Genomic DNA, 18,586 nt, shown 5'->3' on the forward strand with positions numbered 1-18,586 from the left:
ACCCAATTTGCCAAAATAGGCTGTGGGCTGGATGTAGCCCCCAGGCTGTGGCTTGCTGGCCCCTGTTTTAGTGGATTGTGTTGGTGGCAAGAGTGAGATTCTCTTGCGGAGAGCGTGCAGATGCCCAGCCTCACGGTGGGTCTGCGGGTCCGTTGCCGTGTTCCCTATGAGCTGCTTTCTGGCATGTTTACTCGTATGGCCAGTGCGTGCACTTGGGCTCCCACTCGAGTGCTCATTGAATATACCTCTCGTGTGTTAGTTCGTACGTGTGCTGATTGGGTGCCGGGCTCAGCTGCCCAGATGACCCTTCCAGACTGAAGGACTTCCGTCCCCCACTGCTGGGTGTGCTGTGGGGCCATTCTCGGCTGTCAGCCCTCTTTGGGAGTTCCCCCAGCTGAAGAGTCCTCCCGCCTGGTCACGCCCCCTTCCTGCTGGCTACCCTTGACTGCTTCCTGTGGAGTGCAAGGGCCTGGCCTCCCACTCGAACTCTGGAGAACCCTGTAGGGCTACCCCAGCTCCAGAGCTCCCCATAGGTGATGTGGTGGCAGCGAGGTTCCACTGTGGCTGCACTGTGGCCCAGCACCCACCCTGCTCTGCCTGGCCCACAGCGCTCACGCCCCTGTAAACTTACCCGCATGCCCATCTCCAGCTCAGTGTCTGCTTCCCGGGAACCTGACCTGTGACAGCGGTTCTCTACTGTTTCTAGCCCTGCAGGCTTGAGCTCTGACTTTGAAGACTCTTTTCTAATGATTTAATGGAATGACAAATTATGCCTGTATGATATCAGTCACAATGAATACATATTGGGTAGACTTCACTATTTATTGTCATGTGAATTCGCTATTTATTCTAAATGTTGATTTTCATGTGTTCTGTGCTGTTTAAACTCACTGCCAAATAAAAGTTGGAATTGTGTCATCTGGTTTATGGTCTGTCATCTGTTTCGAGTGCTTAGGTCGGCCGCAAAGCCATGTTGAATTCTAATGAATCCACGGTGTTGCTTTCTGAGCTTCAAGTTATTTCTGCTAAAAGAAATTAAGGAAGTCTTGGCTTAAAAAAAAATCCTAATAGACTCCAAAAAGGATGGCTACCCTGAGAGCAGGACTGAGAGGTTATGGGTTCTCCCCATACCCACCCCCAGCAGACACAACTGCTTGCTTCTGGAGCTTGAAGATTGTACTTAAGTCCCAGATGGAAAGTCAGGGAGAGCACAGCCCTCATGGGCAGCAGGTGACTGGAAATGGGTCACCACAGGGAGTTCTCTCCTGGAGAACAAGGAAAAGATGATGGTTTGCATCTTTGTATCAGATTACCAGGAAAGCTGGAAATATTTTAAGGAAAGGAAATAGGGAACTGGAAGGGTTAGGAAGTCAGTTCGTTACTGGGTTTTGGATAAATTTATAAATAGTTTGAAGATCTTTTTTTAAAAAAATTTTTAAGTGTGTTTAATACCTTAAAATCCTTGGTATCTCATTTTGCTGATACCTTTATTTTATTCACTCCTATGGATATTGTGACTTTTTCCTTCTTTTAATCACTTACTTTTTTGCACCTGTCATGGTGGGAGTTGGTGAACTCAGTGTCAGATCTGTGTCCTATTTTCTCTCCAAAGAAAAGAGTCTCACTCTGCTGCCCAGGCTTGAGTGCCCATGGCAATAAACCTAGTTCACAGCAATCTCATACTCCTGGGCTCAAGTGATCCTTCAACCTCAGCCTCCCAAGTAGCTGGGACTACCAGGTACCTGCCACAACACATGGCTAATTTTTCTATTTTTAGGAGAGATAGAGTCTGGCTCTTGCTCAGTCTGGTCTTGAACTCCTGAGTTCAGGGATCTTCCTTCCTCGGCCTCCCAGGGTGCTAGGATTACAGGTGTGAGTCACTGTGCCCACCTCCCACATTCTTTTTTGAGGTGATTTCCTAGAAACTTGGCATTGCTCCCGTCACAGCATGTCATGCGAGAAGAAGTAACAAGCTGCTCTTCTGGCAGAAACGGAGGATGCTTCTCAATTTGGAGTTGCAAATGAGCTTCTGAGATACTTTAAGGCTTCCAGGACTTTGGACTTGGCTCAGCAGAAATCCTGATGATGTGCTATGAAGTCATTTGGGCTGTGAAGACATTAGAGAGGGGAGTCTGAGATCTGCCCAACCTAGCCTTTCCATCTATCCCCAGCAGTGATCCCCAGCCCCGGCCTGTGCTGGAATGTGTGGAGTCCATTCCAGGTGGGTGGGAGGCTGATTAGTGTCACAGTGATGGGGAGGGCACTGCTGACATGTTGAAGGCAAGGAGCAGGTACATCAGACTTCCTGCATTGCAAGGGAGAGCTCTGTCCAGGGAAGCAGGGCAGCAGGGTTCCCTGCCCACATGTCCTTGAAGGTCCTGCTGACATACATGTAGGTGAGACCTGTTTAGAATTTTCTAAGCTTAGAACCTAAGCTTTACAGGTAACCACAAAGAATTATTTTAAAAAAATTTTTGAGACAGAGTCTAACTCTTTTGCCCTTGGTAGAGTAAGTACCGTGGCATCATAGCTCACGGCAACCTCAAACTCTTGGGCTCAGTGATCCTCTTGCTTCAGCCTCCTGAGTAGATGGGACTATAGACACCCACCACAATGCCTGCCTAGTTTTTCTATTTTTTCTGTTTTTAGTAGAGATGGGGGCTTGCTCTTGCTCAGGCTGGTCTAGATTCCTGAGCTCAAGCAATCCTCCCACCTCGGCCTCCCAGAGTGCCAAGATGACAGGCATGAGCCACCTTGCCCAGCCTCACAAAGAATTTTTTTGCCATACCATTAATGTACTGAATTTTCCAGGAATGCAGCTATATGTAAATCAATGGCAGTGCATTTGAATTGTCAACCTAACACGTGCCAGTCTGCATTTATAGTTGTAATTTTCTTAGAGATTCTACAGATGTACATGTGTGAGACTATCCTTACTGGCTTAGTCCATTGGGTTGTTACAATAAACAACAGACATGGAGTAGCTTATAAATAACATGCAGGCAGAATGGGGACCAAAGAACCCATTCTTGGCAAGGGAAAATACCCTCAGAAAAAGGGAAAAACAGAAATAAGCTGAGCAAGGTGGAATAAAAACAGTTTAGCTAGTTTATCTTTAAGCCAGCAGCTAAATTACTTACCTGAGCAGTTCCTGCTTGTACTAGAAGTCTGGCCTGTAAGGGATACAGCTTGCATTGGGTCTGTAAACACGCTGGGGCTGTAAACACTCTGAAGAAGAGAATGGCTGTAGAAGGAAGCTGCCTGCAAGGCCTGGGATTGAACACTAACCGGGTCGACCCCTGCCTAGTCCATAGTCAAAGCAAATACACATTATGGGGATTTGTATTATGGCCAGGGCAGGGATCAAGGGAACAGCTGGAACCCTGAAATAGGGGCAGAGGGGCTTGTACCCTAATCAACAGAGGAAGACACCTCTGAGGTGGAGATCAGAGGAAAGTTCTTCTGTTCCACCAATTCTTCAGAGGAACGTGATGCCATCACGTCTGCTCCACAGTGAACTAGTGGGGATTCCTCCCCCAAGGAATGTGTGTGTGACCACAGACAGGAGGCTGCCCCCACAGAAGGCTCAGGTTTCGGATTTCTTAAGGCTGCTCAGACCCTTAAAGTTAAGGATTATAGGTAGAATAAGAACTAGCATGCTGACTCAGAGAAACTACTGACATTTTTATTTCCTTCCTCAGCTTACCCTCTGGGCTAAATGAGATAATAGTCTTCCATAAAAGCCGAGTGGAACAAACACTCAGGGCCATTCACCGAACCCACAGCTAGTGGTGGTCCCCGGTGTTTCCCACCTTTGAAAACGCTATTCTGCGTGTCCTGTCCCTTCATCTCTCGCCGCTTTTAACTTCACTTTGCTTTTAAATTCTGTTCTTTAGTCCATCTCACCAGTTCCACAGGTCTTAGAGGGACCCTGGCAATAACAGAAATTTATTTCTCACTGTTCTAGAGGCTAGGAGGTCCAAGATCATGGTGCGGGCAGATTTAGGGCCTGTTGAGGCCAGTTTCCTAGTTCATAGATGGTGATTTCTCGCGTAGTGGGTGGGGTGAGGGAGTTCTCTGGGGCTTCCAAATAAGGGCACTAGTTCCCTTCATGAGGCCTCCTCTTCCTTAAGCTAATCACCCTCAAAGGTGCCCCCCTCACTTCCATACTGTCACCTTGGGGGTTAGGATTTCAACATACTAAGTTTGGGGCCAGGAACACAAACATTCAGACAATAGCACTTCTTTAAGCTTTATTTAAAAATATCAATTATTTAATTTATTTATTTAATTGAATATCATCTTCTTTAATTTTCTTCCTTATGTCTTTTAGTGGAATTGTACCTGAGATTTTACTGGTATTTTAAGTAATACCAGTGTATTACTGGTAATAAACACGTATTTTAAGTTACTTTGTCTTTCTATTATAGAACATTGATTAAAAATCTTTATGTGTGAGAGTAGGTGAGGTTTTCTGTGAATCACATGTAATGTTACAAAGGAGGAGAGATGGGTCTGGATGAAGAAGTGCAAATTGGGAGAAGTGGCCTCCTGACTGCACACACACCTCTCAAGGAAGTCCCACTGAGAAGGCTGAACCCACCTGCACTGAGTCCTTTGCCTTAAATTTTTCCCAAAGCAGGCAGTTCCTGTGGCTCAATGAGTAGGGCACCGGGCCCATATACCGAGGGCGGGTTCAAACCTGGCCCCGGCCAAACTGCAACAAAAAATAGCCAGGTGTTGAGGCGGGCGCCTGTAGTCCCAGCTACTCGGGAGGCTGAGGCAAGAGAATCGCCTGAGCCCAAGAACTGGAGGTTGCTGTGAGGCCACAGCACTCTACCAAGGGTGACAAAGTGAGACTCTGTCTCCAAAAAAAAAAAAAAATTCCCAAAGCAAAAATACCAATGGCACGGAGAAGTGGAGGCAAATTGTCATCTCCCTGGTCACACCTCTCACACACCTTTTCTTCTAAGGTAATTATAACAATTAAGAACCTAACATATCTGTAGTGAAGAATGTTTCAGAATTTCTTTGTAAGTAGTTGGGTGAAGTAATTTTTCCTTCCCTGATCCTAAGACCAGAGAGATTTTGGCTGAAGGCCCAAGTCCATGTACCTGCTTTAACAGGCTTCTGGCACGAGCCCAAGTCAGCTGGGGTGACCCCCAGTGGTAGCCTTGTCATGTCCTTCCACTCTGTCCTGTGCCCACCAGCTGGGCAGTAATGAGGGAGACCAGTCCGTGAGACAGCCTTTGTCTGCAGCAACCCTGTGGGGTTGGTCCTGCTGACCCAGCACTCTCCCAAGCTCCGTTTGCTGCACAGATCTTTCCTGAGGGCCTCTGTGCTTGGCACTGGTGTGAGAACTGGACTGTCCCTCGCTCCCATGTGGGAACTGGATGTGACAGATGAAGACCCCACTGCTGCTCCATGGAAGTCACATTTGGTGGGAGCCAAATTCTCTCTTGCTGTTGTTCCCAAGCTCAGGTGTAGAGAGAGAGGTTGCCAGGAGTTGGGAAGGGAAAGTAATTGAACACCACTTCACTCTACCCCCCATGCAGAGGGCCTGCTGTGGACCCCTCATTTGGGCACAGTGCAGTATGATTTGTGCCTCGTGAATTTTGAGTGCATGCATTTGTTTGGAGAAGTTGAATGCAAGGGCCCCTCTGGGCTAAGCCAACCTGGATGACGCCATCCACTTTGCCCAGGCCTATTGCATGAGGCATTTTTGGACTCCAGGGGAAGTTTGTGTGCCAAGGAAGCAGGAAGACCAGTCGTGGGAGAGAGGCTCCCTGACCATTCCGAGCACTCCTGTGAGGGAGGGGCTGCGCCCTGAATGGTGTGCTATCTATGTGGGTGTGAAGTGTGGACGTGACAAGGCCAGTTTGTCCCCTGATAGAGTCTGCTGTAGGGTGATTGGAACCCTCAGAAGGCAGAGCAGGAAGACACCAGGTCTTTAGTGGTGTCACTGAGCCCCAGAATGGAATCAACCCTGAAACCTCCCTCCTGTGGGCCTTCTAGGCTCCCCAGCCACTAAATCCCAATTGCCATTAAAGCTCATTTAGAATGGGGTTTTCAGACCTCACTCATTGCGACAGTAATGCTGATATTTGATCCTTAACTGTTGCAGGAAAATGAGGCCCAATGGAGAGAAAAAGCACTCAGACACTGTGTTTAAAAGAGGAAGGGCTTTATTTTAGCCAGCAGAGCAACAGCCCAGTAGAATTCAAAATGGCCAGCTCACTGGCTCAGTCTTCTTTTCGTATCCCCAGTCAAAAAGTTACTGCCACAGGTACCTTTTTCTTTTCTTTCTTTCTTTTTTTTTTTTTTTTTTGCAATTTTTGGCCGGGGCTGGGTTTGAACCAGCCACGTCTGGCATATAGGGCTGATGCCCTACTCCTTTGCGCCACAGATGCTGCCCCGCAGGTACCTTTTTCATTGATCAGTTTGAATGAAGCTGGAGAAGCAGGCTCTGGCTTTTACAGAATTGCGGCTTTCACAGAAGCGGAAGCAAGCGCAGCCTCCAGGTCCCCGGAAGTTAAGTTTCTACAAATTCCTAAGAGCTGAATCACCACAGGGTGGGGGTGGGGGGAACCTTGCAGGGGTGTCCTTGGGGTCTCCTTGAGAAGACCTATGTTATCTTAGACCAGGGGTCCTCAAACTGCAGCCTGCGGGCCACATGAGGCAGTGTGATTGTATTTGTTCCCGTTTTGTTTTTTTACTTCAAAATATGTGCAGTGTGCATAGGAATTTGTTCATAGTTTTTTTTTTAAACTGTAGTCCGGCCCGCCAATGGTCTGAGGGACAGTGAACTGGCCCCCTGTTTAAAAAGTTTGAGGATGCCTGTCTTAGACCTTACTTTTTCCAGGTATCCTCTCTGATAACAACCTGTGAGGCTGGTTTATGTTTTTCCCTTAAATACGAAGTGAGCAGCCAGATGTGATGGCTCGCACCTGCAATTCTAGCACTCTGGGAGGCTGAGGTGGGAGGATTGTTGGAGGCCGGAAGTTCCAAACCAGTCTGAGCAAGAGAGAGACACTGGTCTCCACTAAAAATAGAAAAATTAGCTGGGCATGTTGGTGGGCACCTGTAGTCCCAGCTGCTCGAGAGGCTGAGGCAAAAGGATCGCCTGAGCCCAGGAGTTAGAGGTTGCTGTGAGTTATGATGATGTCACGGTACTCTACCCAGAGTGACAGAGTGGGTCTGTCTCAAAAACATAAAATGAAGTGAGGGAGCCTAAGCCTATTCTTATAAGGCTCAGGTGTTTCTAAGAAGGCACACATACCTCTTGTCTGCCCCTCAGGGCTAGGATCCCAGCTAATAGTAGCTTTTTTTGAGAAATAAAAGCTCCTTTTATCTCAAGGAGCTTGAGATAATAACAAAAATACATAGGTCTGGACGACGTGAATAAGCGCCTTTGCTGAATGTTCTTCTCTTTACAAACCTGGGGCTTGTATTAAGATCTCATTTTGTGGGGCGGCGCCTGTGGCTCAAAGGAGGAGGGCACCGGCCCCATATGCCGGAGGTTGTGGGTTCAAACCCAGCCCCAGCCAAAACTGCAAAAAAAAAAAGTCATTTTCCTTGTATTAAGAGGCAACCTAATGCTAAAATCCTTCAGGAAGTTTTTGCATTTTCCTCTTAACTTGGCCATGACTTATCTGCTGTTCTTAGAGGGAACATGTTCAGAGTGGCGGCCTGGACTCTGCCTTCCACAGTGACTCACGTCTGAAGGCCTGAGATTTTGTTTTGTGCACTTTAATTGGAGCCAGCTTTTTCCATCTGGGGACTTGATCTATCGCAGGTGTGGAATTAAAGGTGCTCAGGAAGTTGTGGGCCCAGGTAAGTTTTGTATTCAGAGTGTTCGGTAAAATGATATAAAATGAATAAGATTTTTAGACTTTAAGAACTCAGGCTGTAGAAAATAGATAAAAAAAGAGGATGAGATTGTCAGGTAAGATCTTCCACCAGAAGATGGGGAGAAATGAAGTGTCATTCCCTAATGAAATCTAGATGTAAGCTCTGGGATGTGGGCATTGGGCCAGGACTGTGGGAGGAGGGAGCTGGGCCTGGGGAGAGGGAAGCTCATTGCCTGCACCCATATCCCATCCGGTACCATCACCTTGTGGCTGTGCACGGTTTCTCTGGGCCTCTGCTTCCCATCAGGAAAAGTATGGTCAGGTCAGTGGTTCTAAAATGTTTTCTGGCCATTCCTGGACCTCTCTCCCACCCACCCAGGCTGCCTAATAATTTCGAGAAGAAAGCCATATATAAATCATATAACACTGGAATTGCTTTACTTGTAGGGGCATTGTAGGGTGTGCAAGGCCTCCCTGAAACCTGGAGCTCACTGGAGCCTGGTGGTCTCAGGCCATCTTCAACTGTGACAGCCTGCGTTTCTAGGGAAGATGTGTTTCAGGGTAGCCAGGAAGTAGAGTACACATGGGGGCTAGTGGCCGCAAGGGGGCGCAGTGCCAAGTTTCAGCCGAGGGGTTATTCACAGTACAGGGCAGCCCTGGGTCCCTTCTGCCTTCAGGCTTGTTTTGATTCAGCAGTCCTCAGTGTGTTCATACCTTGGCTTCTTCCCGTGCTCCATCGACTCCTGTCTTGGGGTGGAACCCAAGACTGGCCTCTTTAAGGGGTGTGGGGAAGGAGCAGCAGGTCTCAGTTTTGTGGGAAAGCTTTCCTGTTTGTCTTTTGCAAACAATTTCTTGGGCTTACATATCCTGAATGTTAAGTTTAACTCTGCCTGGCTGGATACCTGGGCAGAGGTATCCCTTTGCCTTCTGGAGGAAGGGGTTAGGACTCTAGCGGTGACTACAAATGGGAGGTACATTTTCATTCTTTTTGGATGGGTTAATTGTACTAAAAAGACCCTAAAGCCAGCCCACCTATAAGATTCGGAAGATGATTCATTAATTCTAGTTATCACGTCCTTTAAAAAATTTTTGAGATATAATTAACATCCATAAAATTCAGTTTTAAAGTGTATCGTTTAGTATTTCAACCATCGCTACTATCAAATTCCAGAATACTTTCATCACCCCAAAAGAAACCCCGTGTCCCCTAGCAGACCCTCCTTACTCTGCCCTGACAATCATTAAACTACTTTCTCTACTCATTGCCCCTTCTAGACATTTTGTATAAATGGAATCACATAATTCATAGTCCTACCTGGCTTCTTTCATTTAACATAATGTTTCCAAGGTTCATCCAAGTTAGTGCATGTATCACTACTTGAATATCTTGGGGGCTGAATAATATTCTACTGTGTGGAAGGCCAGTTAGTCACTCATTCATCAGTTGATGGACATTTGAGTTGTTTCCATTTACAGCTGTCATAAATAATGCTGCTCTGAACCGTCATGTCTACGTTTTTGGTGAATATGTTTTCATTTCTCTTAAATACATAATCTATGAGTGGGATTTCTGGGTCCTATGGTAACTCTATGTTTAACTTTCTAAGAAACTGCCAAACTATTTCCTGCAGCAGCCGCACCATTTCATGTTCCCACCAGCGATATCTGAGGCTTCTGTTTTCCCCACGTCCTCTTCAATACGTGCTATTGTCTTTTTTTAAATACAGTCATCGTAGTGGGTCTCAAGTGGCACCTCTCTGTGGTTATCGTGTCTTCTTAAAGTAAATACGCAAACAAAAGTGAATTAAGAAAGAAGAATTTGTAGGCCAATGATGACGAATTGAAAAGGGCCTAATTAGCCCTAGTGAACTAGTGAATTCTGCCTTCAAAGTTCAACGCGTCCTATTTGGGTGAAGTCCCCAAACATTAGATTTGTTCCATTGATTTTATTTCTTTCCATAAACATTTATAGAGCACCCTCCCTGTGCCAGGCACTGGGTTAGGGGCTGAGCTACAAACATGAGCAAGGTAAGATCTGTCTCTGGGAGCTTACATTCTAACAGGGAAGTAAGACAAGGTCATAGTTACCCACAGGGTGGGGCAGAGTGTAGCCAGTGGCCATCTGAGGGGCAAAGGAAGAATAGCAGAGGGTCGGAGGAGGGAGAAGTCCCCCTGCGTGGACATAGTGACATGGGCTCTCACCCGCAGAAACAAAACTCCCAGGTTAACCAAGAGATGAGGTATGGCTTTGGAGTGCTTCATACTTGAAAATGTCAAAGGACCTTAGATTCCCAAAGGCCACTGGTCCTGGGAATTCACAGCAGACAGCCCGTGTGAAGAGGCTTCATGGTTCCAGAATACAGTGGGTGATGGCTGGCTTCTCGTGTCCCGGCCCTCACAAGGCCCCCAACGGGTCGCTGCCCTCGAGCTGCTGTTCGTCAGAGTCCTGGAAGAGAGAGGGCTGTGAGATGCCCAGCAGGGGACAGGGCTTGTTGACGCCTAGGGTGAACATGTCTGTGACCAGTGTTCACGATTCTCCCTGAGCGCCCTGTGAACACGCACAAGGTGGGTGCACTCACGCATCCTTTATGCTGCTGCCTCGTGTTGGAGGTGGGATGGGCCGGTGGGTAGGGCCTCCTGGTCTCGGAGTGGGGTGGACCTGGACAAATCCCCCCGATTATGCTGTAGTTTCCTCATCTACAAAGGGTCATAACAATATTTACCTCACAGGGAGGTATCAGGATTAAACAAGACACTACGTTTAGCAAGGTATAAGCACTCCACGAAAGGTGGTGAAATAGTATTATAAAAACTCCTTTCAGGTTGGAAATTCATCCTGAATGGGAGTGGCTCTTGTGCGTCTGAGATAGCGTGGGTCGGAAGCCTTCTGCTCCTTCAGCTCTGAACACCACCGAGGCTTTCTGAATTAGCATCACGGCTGCTAGAAATGGTTTCTCATGGGAGAAACTAGTGAGGCTGAAGGTGTCTGCATTGGCTACAAATATTGTATAAGTAAGAAAGTGTAAAAGGTACACAAATGAACCATGTCACTGGGACCCTGGGCTTAGGATTCTTGTTACCAGAATACTTATTTTGACTACCTGGCCTGAATAGAAAGTTTAGCTACTCCTGCTTCTCCGTTACTCCCTCACCGGCCTCAGGTGAATCTTTTGTGCATGGTGCTGAGGGAGCCTCAGAAGGGGACAGATGGTTGGGTAGGCCTGGGGTGCTTTGAAGAGGATGTTTACATTCTCCCTGCTGCTTTTTTTGTTGTTGTTGTTGAGACAGGGTCCCACCCTATGCCCTTGAGCAGAGTGCAGTGGGCGTGGTAGCTCACTGCAACCTCAGACTCGGCTCGGGCACCCCGCTGCCTCAGCCTCCGGAAGCCGCTGGGATTACAGGTGCTTGCCGCGGCGCCCAGCTGGGTTTTTCCATTTTTTTTCATGAGTCGGGGTCTCATTGTCGCTCAGGCGAGTCTCGAACTCCTGAGCTCAAGCGATTCTCCCTCCTCAGCCTCCCACAGTGCTGGGATTACAGGCGTGAGCCACCATGCCCGGCCTCCCTGCTGCCTTTTAACAAAGTTGATCTCAACATTACAGCTTACAGAAATAAACTCCTTGAAGTTAGTAAATGTAACTTAGCTGAATTTACCCTTGAAATGTAGACCGGAAACTTGTATATAGCTAGGTAAAAGGCAAAAGGTCATTTGTAATCTGGTTATTTTTCAGTCTATTGTATATATATTAAATTTTCTACCCCAGGCATGAAGAACCACATGTATTTACCTTTGGTTGACTTTAGAAAAATAATAATGTCCGTCGCACTATACAAGCTTAAACACAGTGCAAGAAAATGTTTTTACCATGTTTGGTTGACTTCAGAAAAATAATAATATCTGTTGCACTGTAGCAGTTTAAACACCGTGTAAGAAAATGTTTTACAGTGTTTCAGTGCCAACTTACAAAAATTAAATAACTGTAATATAGTCTTGGGGGCGAAATACGTGTATGTGTGCTAAACAATTTGTATGCGTGCTAAACAATTACAGCAGTTATCTGCCTCCAGCTGATATTATAGGAGGGTTGTAGACCCTCACAAGCCAGGATTAAAGTGTTTCCTTAGACCGAGTAATGGTGTCAGCTCAGTCTGAGAGGTAAACAAGGACACTTAGCATACTGGCTGGCCATTTTTCTGATTGCTATATAAAAGGAAAAATTAAGTTCTATCCCTAGTTTTTCAACCCAGAATTAGTAATAAACTGTAGGTAGTATGTATACATAACTTACACATTCAGTGTGAATGGGGTGCCCTGCCAAGGGGGGTACTTCAGGGTTGAGGTCAGTGGAGGCCTCATATAGTACTTTTTAAAAAGTTTTTGTTTTTTCTGGAGACAGAGTCTCACTCTGTGCCCTGGGTAGAGTGCTGTAGCATTGGACAGTTTGAGTAACCTCAAACTCTTGGGCTCAATCAATTCCCTGGACTCAGCCTCTGAGTAGCTGGGACTACAGGTGCCCACCACAATGCCTGGCTAGTTTTTCTATTTTTAGCAGAGACGGAGTCTTGCTCTTGCTTAGGCTGGTCTTGACCTCTTGAGCTCAGGGAATCCACCCACCTTGGCCTCCTAGAGTGCTGGGATTACAGGTGTGTACTACCGTTTCCCCCTAGAAGGACCCATCTAAGCTCAACAATCACTAACCCTAAAGAGAAATGGTCCCTTTGTGCAGGACCGGAGCAGGACATTCACCCATAGCTATATAAGCCACTGCCATAGAAATGGAGCTCCAAAAGCAAGATGCGGCTCTGACAATAGGCAGAAAAGTCTTGGGTGGCAATGCCAGGCGGTCTAAATTTAAAGGGTGACTAAAGGAAACCGTTTTCATGGCCTTATGTCTTGCTTTACACCTGTTGCCTTCTACATGTTTGTGGCAGAATTCAGTCCAAGGCAGCCTTTCACTGCGACAGCTCAGTGGGTCATGAGATTGAGGTAGGGCACTCTCTGGTCCTGCCCTCCCCCTAACTGCTCAAGGATTCTGCTGTCTACTCCCAAAAGCCCAGGAACCCTGGATACCACATTGACTCCAGCCAGTTTGCAAAGCTGGCTTCTAGGCTTGTCGCTTGAGACATGTCGTAGAAGTGAGCTTTTCTTGGTGCAAAGCCCTCCTTTGAGATTTGCTGAAAGACATCATCACCCTGTACCCCAACTGAATGCATTCTTAGATAAGATGGCAAACTCACCATGAAGGGGTCATAGGAAGGTTCTGGGGGAGCTGAGGCGGTGCTCTCATACATGGGGTTCGAGATAGTCTCAGGCTGCTGCTTGTCAAGAGCTGTAATGTCCTCTTCCGACTATTTAGAAAGACAAGCGTAAGGGCTGACAGCCAAGGCCGGAGTGTCTCGTTCAAGGCGGCAGCGATACTGGCTACCCTCTGCCGCGTTTTCTCTTTAACAGTACTTTGTTGAGATATAACTTGCATATAATGAAATGCACCAACCTTGAGGGTCAGCTCAGTGACATCTGGAGCATGTCTACCCAGCTGTGACCACCCCTGAGGAAGAGCTCTGGTGCCCTTGGTCTGCCAGTGCCCCTCCCACCCAGGGTAGCCACAGCTCTGACTCCTATCATCCTGGGGTGGGTGTTGCTTGTTCTTGAACTTAATATAAAGGGAATCACAAAGCATATACTTTTGCTAAAATGGTGTTTTTGAACTTTGCCCCAGGAGCTTAGAAATATACAAGTTATCTGTTAGAGGGCCTGAGCTGCTGTTTGGGGGTGCCGCACAGCCTTTTCTGGCGTGTTGTGAGGAGCAGCAGGAGGAGGTGGGCCAGGGAGGACAGAGTATGTGGAAGGACACTCAGCTGCTGTGCTGCTGCCCAGCCTGGTTCCCAAGGTCACTGCCCGGCTGGCCAAGAGCTGCCACTGACCCAGATGGGGACTCAGTAGTTTACAAAGAGAGAAATGAGTTCCATTTGCTTCAATATTAAGCCTCAAGCTGTGCAGATGCCCGGCTTGAGGCTTAACTTAAGAAGAATCATGGTGGACACCTGTCTTATGAATCCTCCAAGGTGAATATTCCGCCTGGGGGAAACCCTCGGCACAGAGGCTTGAGGTCTGAGCTATCGGCAGCCCCTCACTCTCCTCTCCAAAACCTGTCTCAGTCGCGAGAGGGGCTGGGAGCTGGGGGCAGAGACCCCACTCAGGAGGCAGGAAGAGTGGGTGTGGTGGCGGCTGCCCCTGGCCCTGTGCCAAGTGCCAACTCCGGGGGAGGTCCTTGAACCAGACAGTGATTTGGAGTAGCCGGATCAGGGGCTGGATTTTGGAGGGAACCCCATCATCATGGTCCCATTTTTCTCTCTCTTACCTCAAAATGCTGGAAACCAATCGGTGTCCGGTTTCTCCGAAAGTAATAAGCAGAGTAAGCAATGACTCCAATTACCAGGATGATGACAAAGCCCATCCCTGTTGCCAGGCCAGTGTGGGTCGAAGTCTGAACATAGAACGGGAAAGGGCCAATTCTTAAAACTGGTGATTCCCCAGAAGAGGCACACCTCCTGGCCTGAGATACCTTGGAGTCAGTGGGAGAGCAATAGACAAACGTATACCTGGCCCTTACTGCTGTCAGGGTCTATTCTAAGCCCCTTCCTTGAAATAACCCACTTTAGAGCTATAATAACTCAAAGAGATAGGGACAATTATTATAGTTCCTATTTTTATTTGGGGGAATTGAAGCACAAAGAGGTTCAGAACTTTGCCAATATCACACAGCCAAGTTAGTAGGAAAAGTGGACTTTGAACCTAGTTGGCCTTTGGAGCTTAACCACAATACTATGGAACTTTCCAGCAGCTAGCAGCTCTATTCTCCCTCCTGATTTGGGGAAAAAGAATACTAACAACAACAGGAACAATCAACTTCTAATAGCATGTGCTTTGTGCCAGGGACTGTTCTAAGTATTTTCCATTTATCAACTTATAGTCTTTCCCAAAACTCAGGGAAGGAGGTAAAATGAGCCCTGTTTTGCAAATGAGAACACTGGGGTCCAGAGATACTACGAAGTGGAGGGCCTGAGCCAGAGTTTAGGATTTATTACCCCCACACGGTCCCTCTATCAGCCCATCCTTCCCCTTTCAGTGAGCAGATCCTAATGGTGACAGGAGCTGTGCTCCGAATGCCTGGGAGTGGGCATGAGCAGGGCTGGGCATCCAGAGCCAGCTGCTTTGGATGTGGGAGGTTCCTCCAGGCTCCAGAGGAAGGAGGCAGTGGACAGGGCTCCCTGCAACACTTTGCCTTTTGGGAATGGACACCAGTCTCCTCCTGGCCTCTTCCCTGGATACTCACCACTGGGGCAGGGGGTGCTTTTAAAGGCCTGGAAATTACATGAATGATCCCATTGGAGGCAAAGATGTCCCACTGCAGAATGGCTCTTCCATCAACAAACCTGGTCTCCTTCTAGGGAAATGAGAAGAAGTTGACAAGGATCTTTGGCTGTCTGGCTTTTTCTCCCCATGCGGGCAGTGCTGTGTGGATAGTTGTTCAGCTCCCCTGGGATAGCTGCTTATCATCTGGACAGCCCAGAACATTCGTTGTCTTTGTAAGGGACAATCAGCTGATCTAAGTGCTATAGAGAAACTTGGGAGTCATTTGTCCCATCCATTTTGTCTGACACGCAAGTGATCAGAAGGACAATGGCTTGTCCAAGACTAGCCTGGTGGCAAATCCCGTGATCTGGTCTCCAGGTCCTCTGCTCTGAACGTCACACCACAATTTTAGGAAAGGGATTGTTTAAGTGATCAACTCCCAGTGTGATTCTCTGGCTTGTTGGGGGGGCAAAAGCTGAAGCCCCACACCCCGCCTGATGAATCACAGTCTGCATCTCAACAGATCTCCTGGTGATCCAGTGCTCATGTAAGTCTGAGAAGCATGAGTCTAAACGATGGCTCCTCAATAATAAAAATTACTTATTGGTTAAAAATTTAAAAAACAATACTCATTTAGCACGTGCTACATGTCAGCATTATTCTCTGCATGCCACGAACTTTGAATCACTGAGTCCCCACAGGCTGTGATTTAGACATCATGGTTGTCAGCACCACCCCTGCTGCTGGCACTGTCATCATTAATATTACCACCACCACCACCATCAGTCTCATCAGCACCATTATCATCACCATAATTATTAACGTCATCACCACCATCATCATTATCACCATCATTACTGAAGGGGTTCAGAACATGCTACACCAAAATATGCCATTTTGGCATATTAATTATTTTGAGCTAAAGGCACCTGAGAAACAGAAGATGCAGGGAGGGCTCTTTCCCCTTTCTTTTTTTTTTTTGAGACAGAGTTTTATTTTGTCGCCCTCGGTAGAGTGCTATGGCATCACAGCTCACAGCAACCTCCAGCTCTTGGGCTTACACGATTCTCTTGCCTCAGCCTCCTGAGTAGCTGAGACTATAGGCGCCCTGCTATTTTTGTTGCAGTTTAGCCAGGGCCGGGTTTGAACCTGCAACCCTTGGTATATGGGGCTAGCACTCTACTCTCTGAGCCACAGGCACCGTCCCCCTCCTCCTTTCCACCTAAAAGTAGGCATAAAATTTCTTTCTTTCTTTTTTTTTGAGAATGAGTCTCAAGCTGTTGCCCTCAGTAGAGTGCAGGGGCATCACAGCTCACAGCAACCTCAAACTCTTGGGCTTAAGCGATTCTCCTCCCTCAGCCTCCCAAGTAGCTGGGCCTACAGGTGCCCTCTACAACACCTGGCTATTTTTTTGATTGCAGTTGTCATTGTTGTTTAGCAGGCCTGGACCAGGCTTGAACCCACCAGCCTCGGTGTACGTGGCTGGTGCCCTACTCACTGAGGGCGCTGAGCCAGGCATAACATTTCTTATGAGAAAGGTGCTCTCTGTGTTCTGGAAGAGCAGAACATTCTTATCATTGGAGACTAGGAGTTGATGCCAAAATGGACCTGTGCAACTAAATCTACTAAAATAATCCTTAATTTCTATTGGTTTCCATCATCTATTTCCTAGTCACTGTCCAATAATTTACTGCCCTTGGTCTAAACACTTTTGTTTTGTCACTTCTCTACAAATTTATTGTTTTTTCATTTAAAGATCTATAATATATAAGTTCTTGGTCCTAACTGCTTCTTTGGGTCTTCCTTGTCCCTATGAGGACTCCTTTGTGCACAGGCAAGATTAAACACGGTGTGTATGTGTTTCCCTGTTCATCTGTCGTATGTGAGTTTAATTCTCAGGCCTGCTGCAAACCTTTCTAAGAGGGTAGAAGGAAGTGTTTGCTCCCCTACATCATTACTGGTACAAAATAATGATGACGAACACCTCTACCACCATCGTCACTGCTGACACCATTGACCCATCATCCCCACTTTTCAGATGAGGACATTTAGACACAGGAAAGCTGGGTAACTTGCCTAAATTCTTACATCTAGCAAGTGGCAGACTTGGAACTCACACCAGGGTCATTTCACTTCAAAGTTCATGCTAATGCCTGGACAGACTGACGAGTGGGTAGAAGCAAAAGTGGGATGATCAGACAGCTTTTAAGTCATGTCACTTATCACTCGTCACCACCAGTTTCTGAGGTGGGTCTATCTCCCCAGGGGTAGGGGCTGCCTAATTGTCAGTGTGCTATACTATGGTGTGTGGTGAATACCACCCCCATCTGCTGGGTTAGAGTTTATTTTCATATTGTAATAGTTGCTGTCTATGAAGCACTTGGGGTGTACCAAGAACTTTTCAGCTATTATCCCTCGTTCTCCCAGTAAGCCCAGAGACTTTGCATACCAGATGAAGAGGGTCCTGGCTGGAGGTGATGAGCAGCTGACTTCCCAGCCTAGTTTGCAGGGTGGTACCATTGACAAGGTCGTTGTAAAAAAACATGCTGACATTGGCAAGGTGGTGTTCAATGTCCCGCCCAGACAGGGTCTGAGAGAAAGGAGAAATTCACGAGTGGTCTTTCAAAGCCAAGCAATAGTTTGTCTTTTTCTTTTTTGCTTACTGGTACAAAAAGAAAGACAATTTTTCGTCTTTTTAAGGAGAAGGATGACAGAGAAAAGTGATCACGTCTCATGGCCTTGGTTTTTCTGTATCCAGGTCAAGATCAGGGAATGGCAAGTTTTTCTCAGGCTTTTGGTTGTTGGGGCTCTGCCAGCGGCTCACCAATAGTTAGGGGGTGGATTGTCTAAAGCAGAGCTTCCCAGTGGTGTCCTGAATGGGTAACAGGTGGGTCGGAGTGCTGCTCCTTTTGGCAGGTGGCTGGGTGGGGCTGTCGGAGCCCGCAGGTCAGCCATCTTGCGGGTAGACTGAATAAATGCCACCAATTCCTCATGTCATGTGTGCGCGACGTGAGGAGGGTTGCCATGGCAGACTGACAGCATCAGTGGCCTGGTTCTCACCCCTCCACCCCATATCCTCACCCCTTGCTCTGTAGCTCTGAGTGCCTCCCATCCTGACTTTGGGCTCAGCCATGTGACCTGTTACATGTTGGCGACCACACAGAAGCTTGAGAAGCACTAGGTAGGACAGGGCTCCCCACTCTCGCTCCTGAGAACATGCTCCAGCAGAGCCACAGCTGGCCAGCCAGCACTTTGACAGCTGGTCTCAGACCAGAGAATAGCAAGATAAGTGAGAGCTGATTCACAGGAGGGTAGGCTAAATAAATGTGTAACCACTGAGTATCGGGGTGATTTGCCACATGGCATTGTTGTGGTGATAAGT

General features: G+C 47.4%; 1 protein-coding gene across 3 annotated transcripts in view; it reads right to left on the bottom strand.

Annotated features, from left to right (window-relative positions):
- Positions 1-9,776: 9,776 nt before the first annotated feature.
- STAB2 (stabilin 2) overlaps positions 9,777-18,586 on the bottom strand; it is a 142,393-nt gene continuing 133,583 nt past the window's right edge. For 2 of the 3 annotated variants that reach the window (XM_053585633.1, XM_053585631.1), the window contains exons 65-69: positions 17,654-17,794; positions 15,185-15,295; positions 14,210-14,335; positions 13,086-13,196; positions 9,777-10,296 (exon numbers count right to left, since the gene is read on the bottom strand). In XM_053585633.1, coding sequence (XP_053441608.1) covers positions 10,246-10,296; positions 13,086-13,196; positions 14,210-14,335; positions 15,185-15,295; positions 17,654-17,794 — 540 coding nt within the window. In that variant the 3' untranslated portion in view covers positions 9,777-10,245. The remainder of the gene's footprint in view (positions 10,297-13,085; positions 13,197-14,209; positions 14,336-15,184; positions 15,296-17,653; positions 17,795-18,586) is intronic. The other variant, XM_053585632.1, reaches the window with a different exon arrangement.

This window comes from Nycticebus coucang, chromosome 3 (genome assembly GCF_027406575.1).
Source record: "Nycticebus coucang isolate mNycCou1 chromosome 3, mNycCou1.pri, whole genome shotgun sequence".
Lineage (NCBI taxonomy): Eukaryota > Metazoa > Chordata > Mammalia > Primates > Lorisidae > Nycticebus > Nycticebus coucang.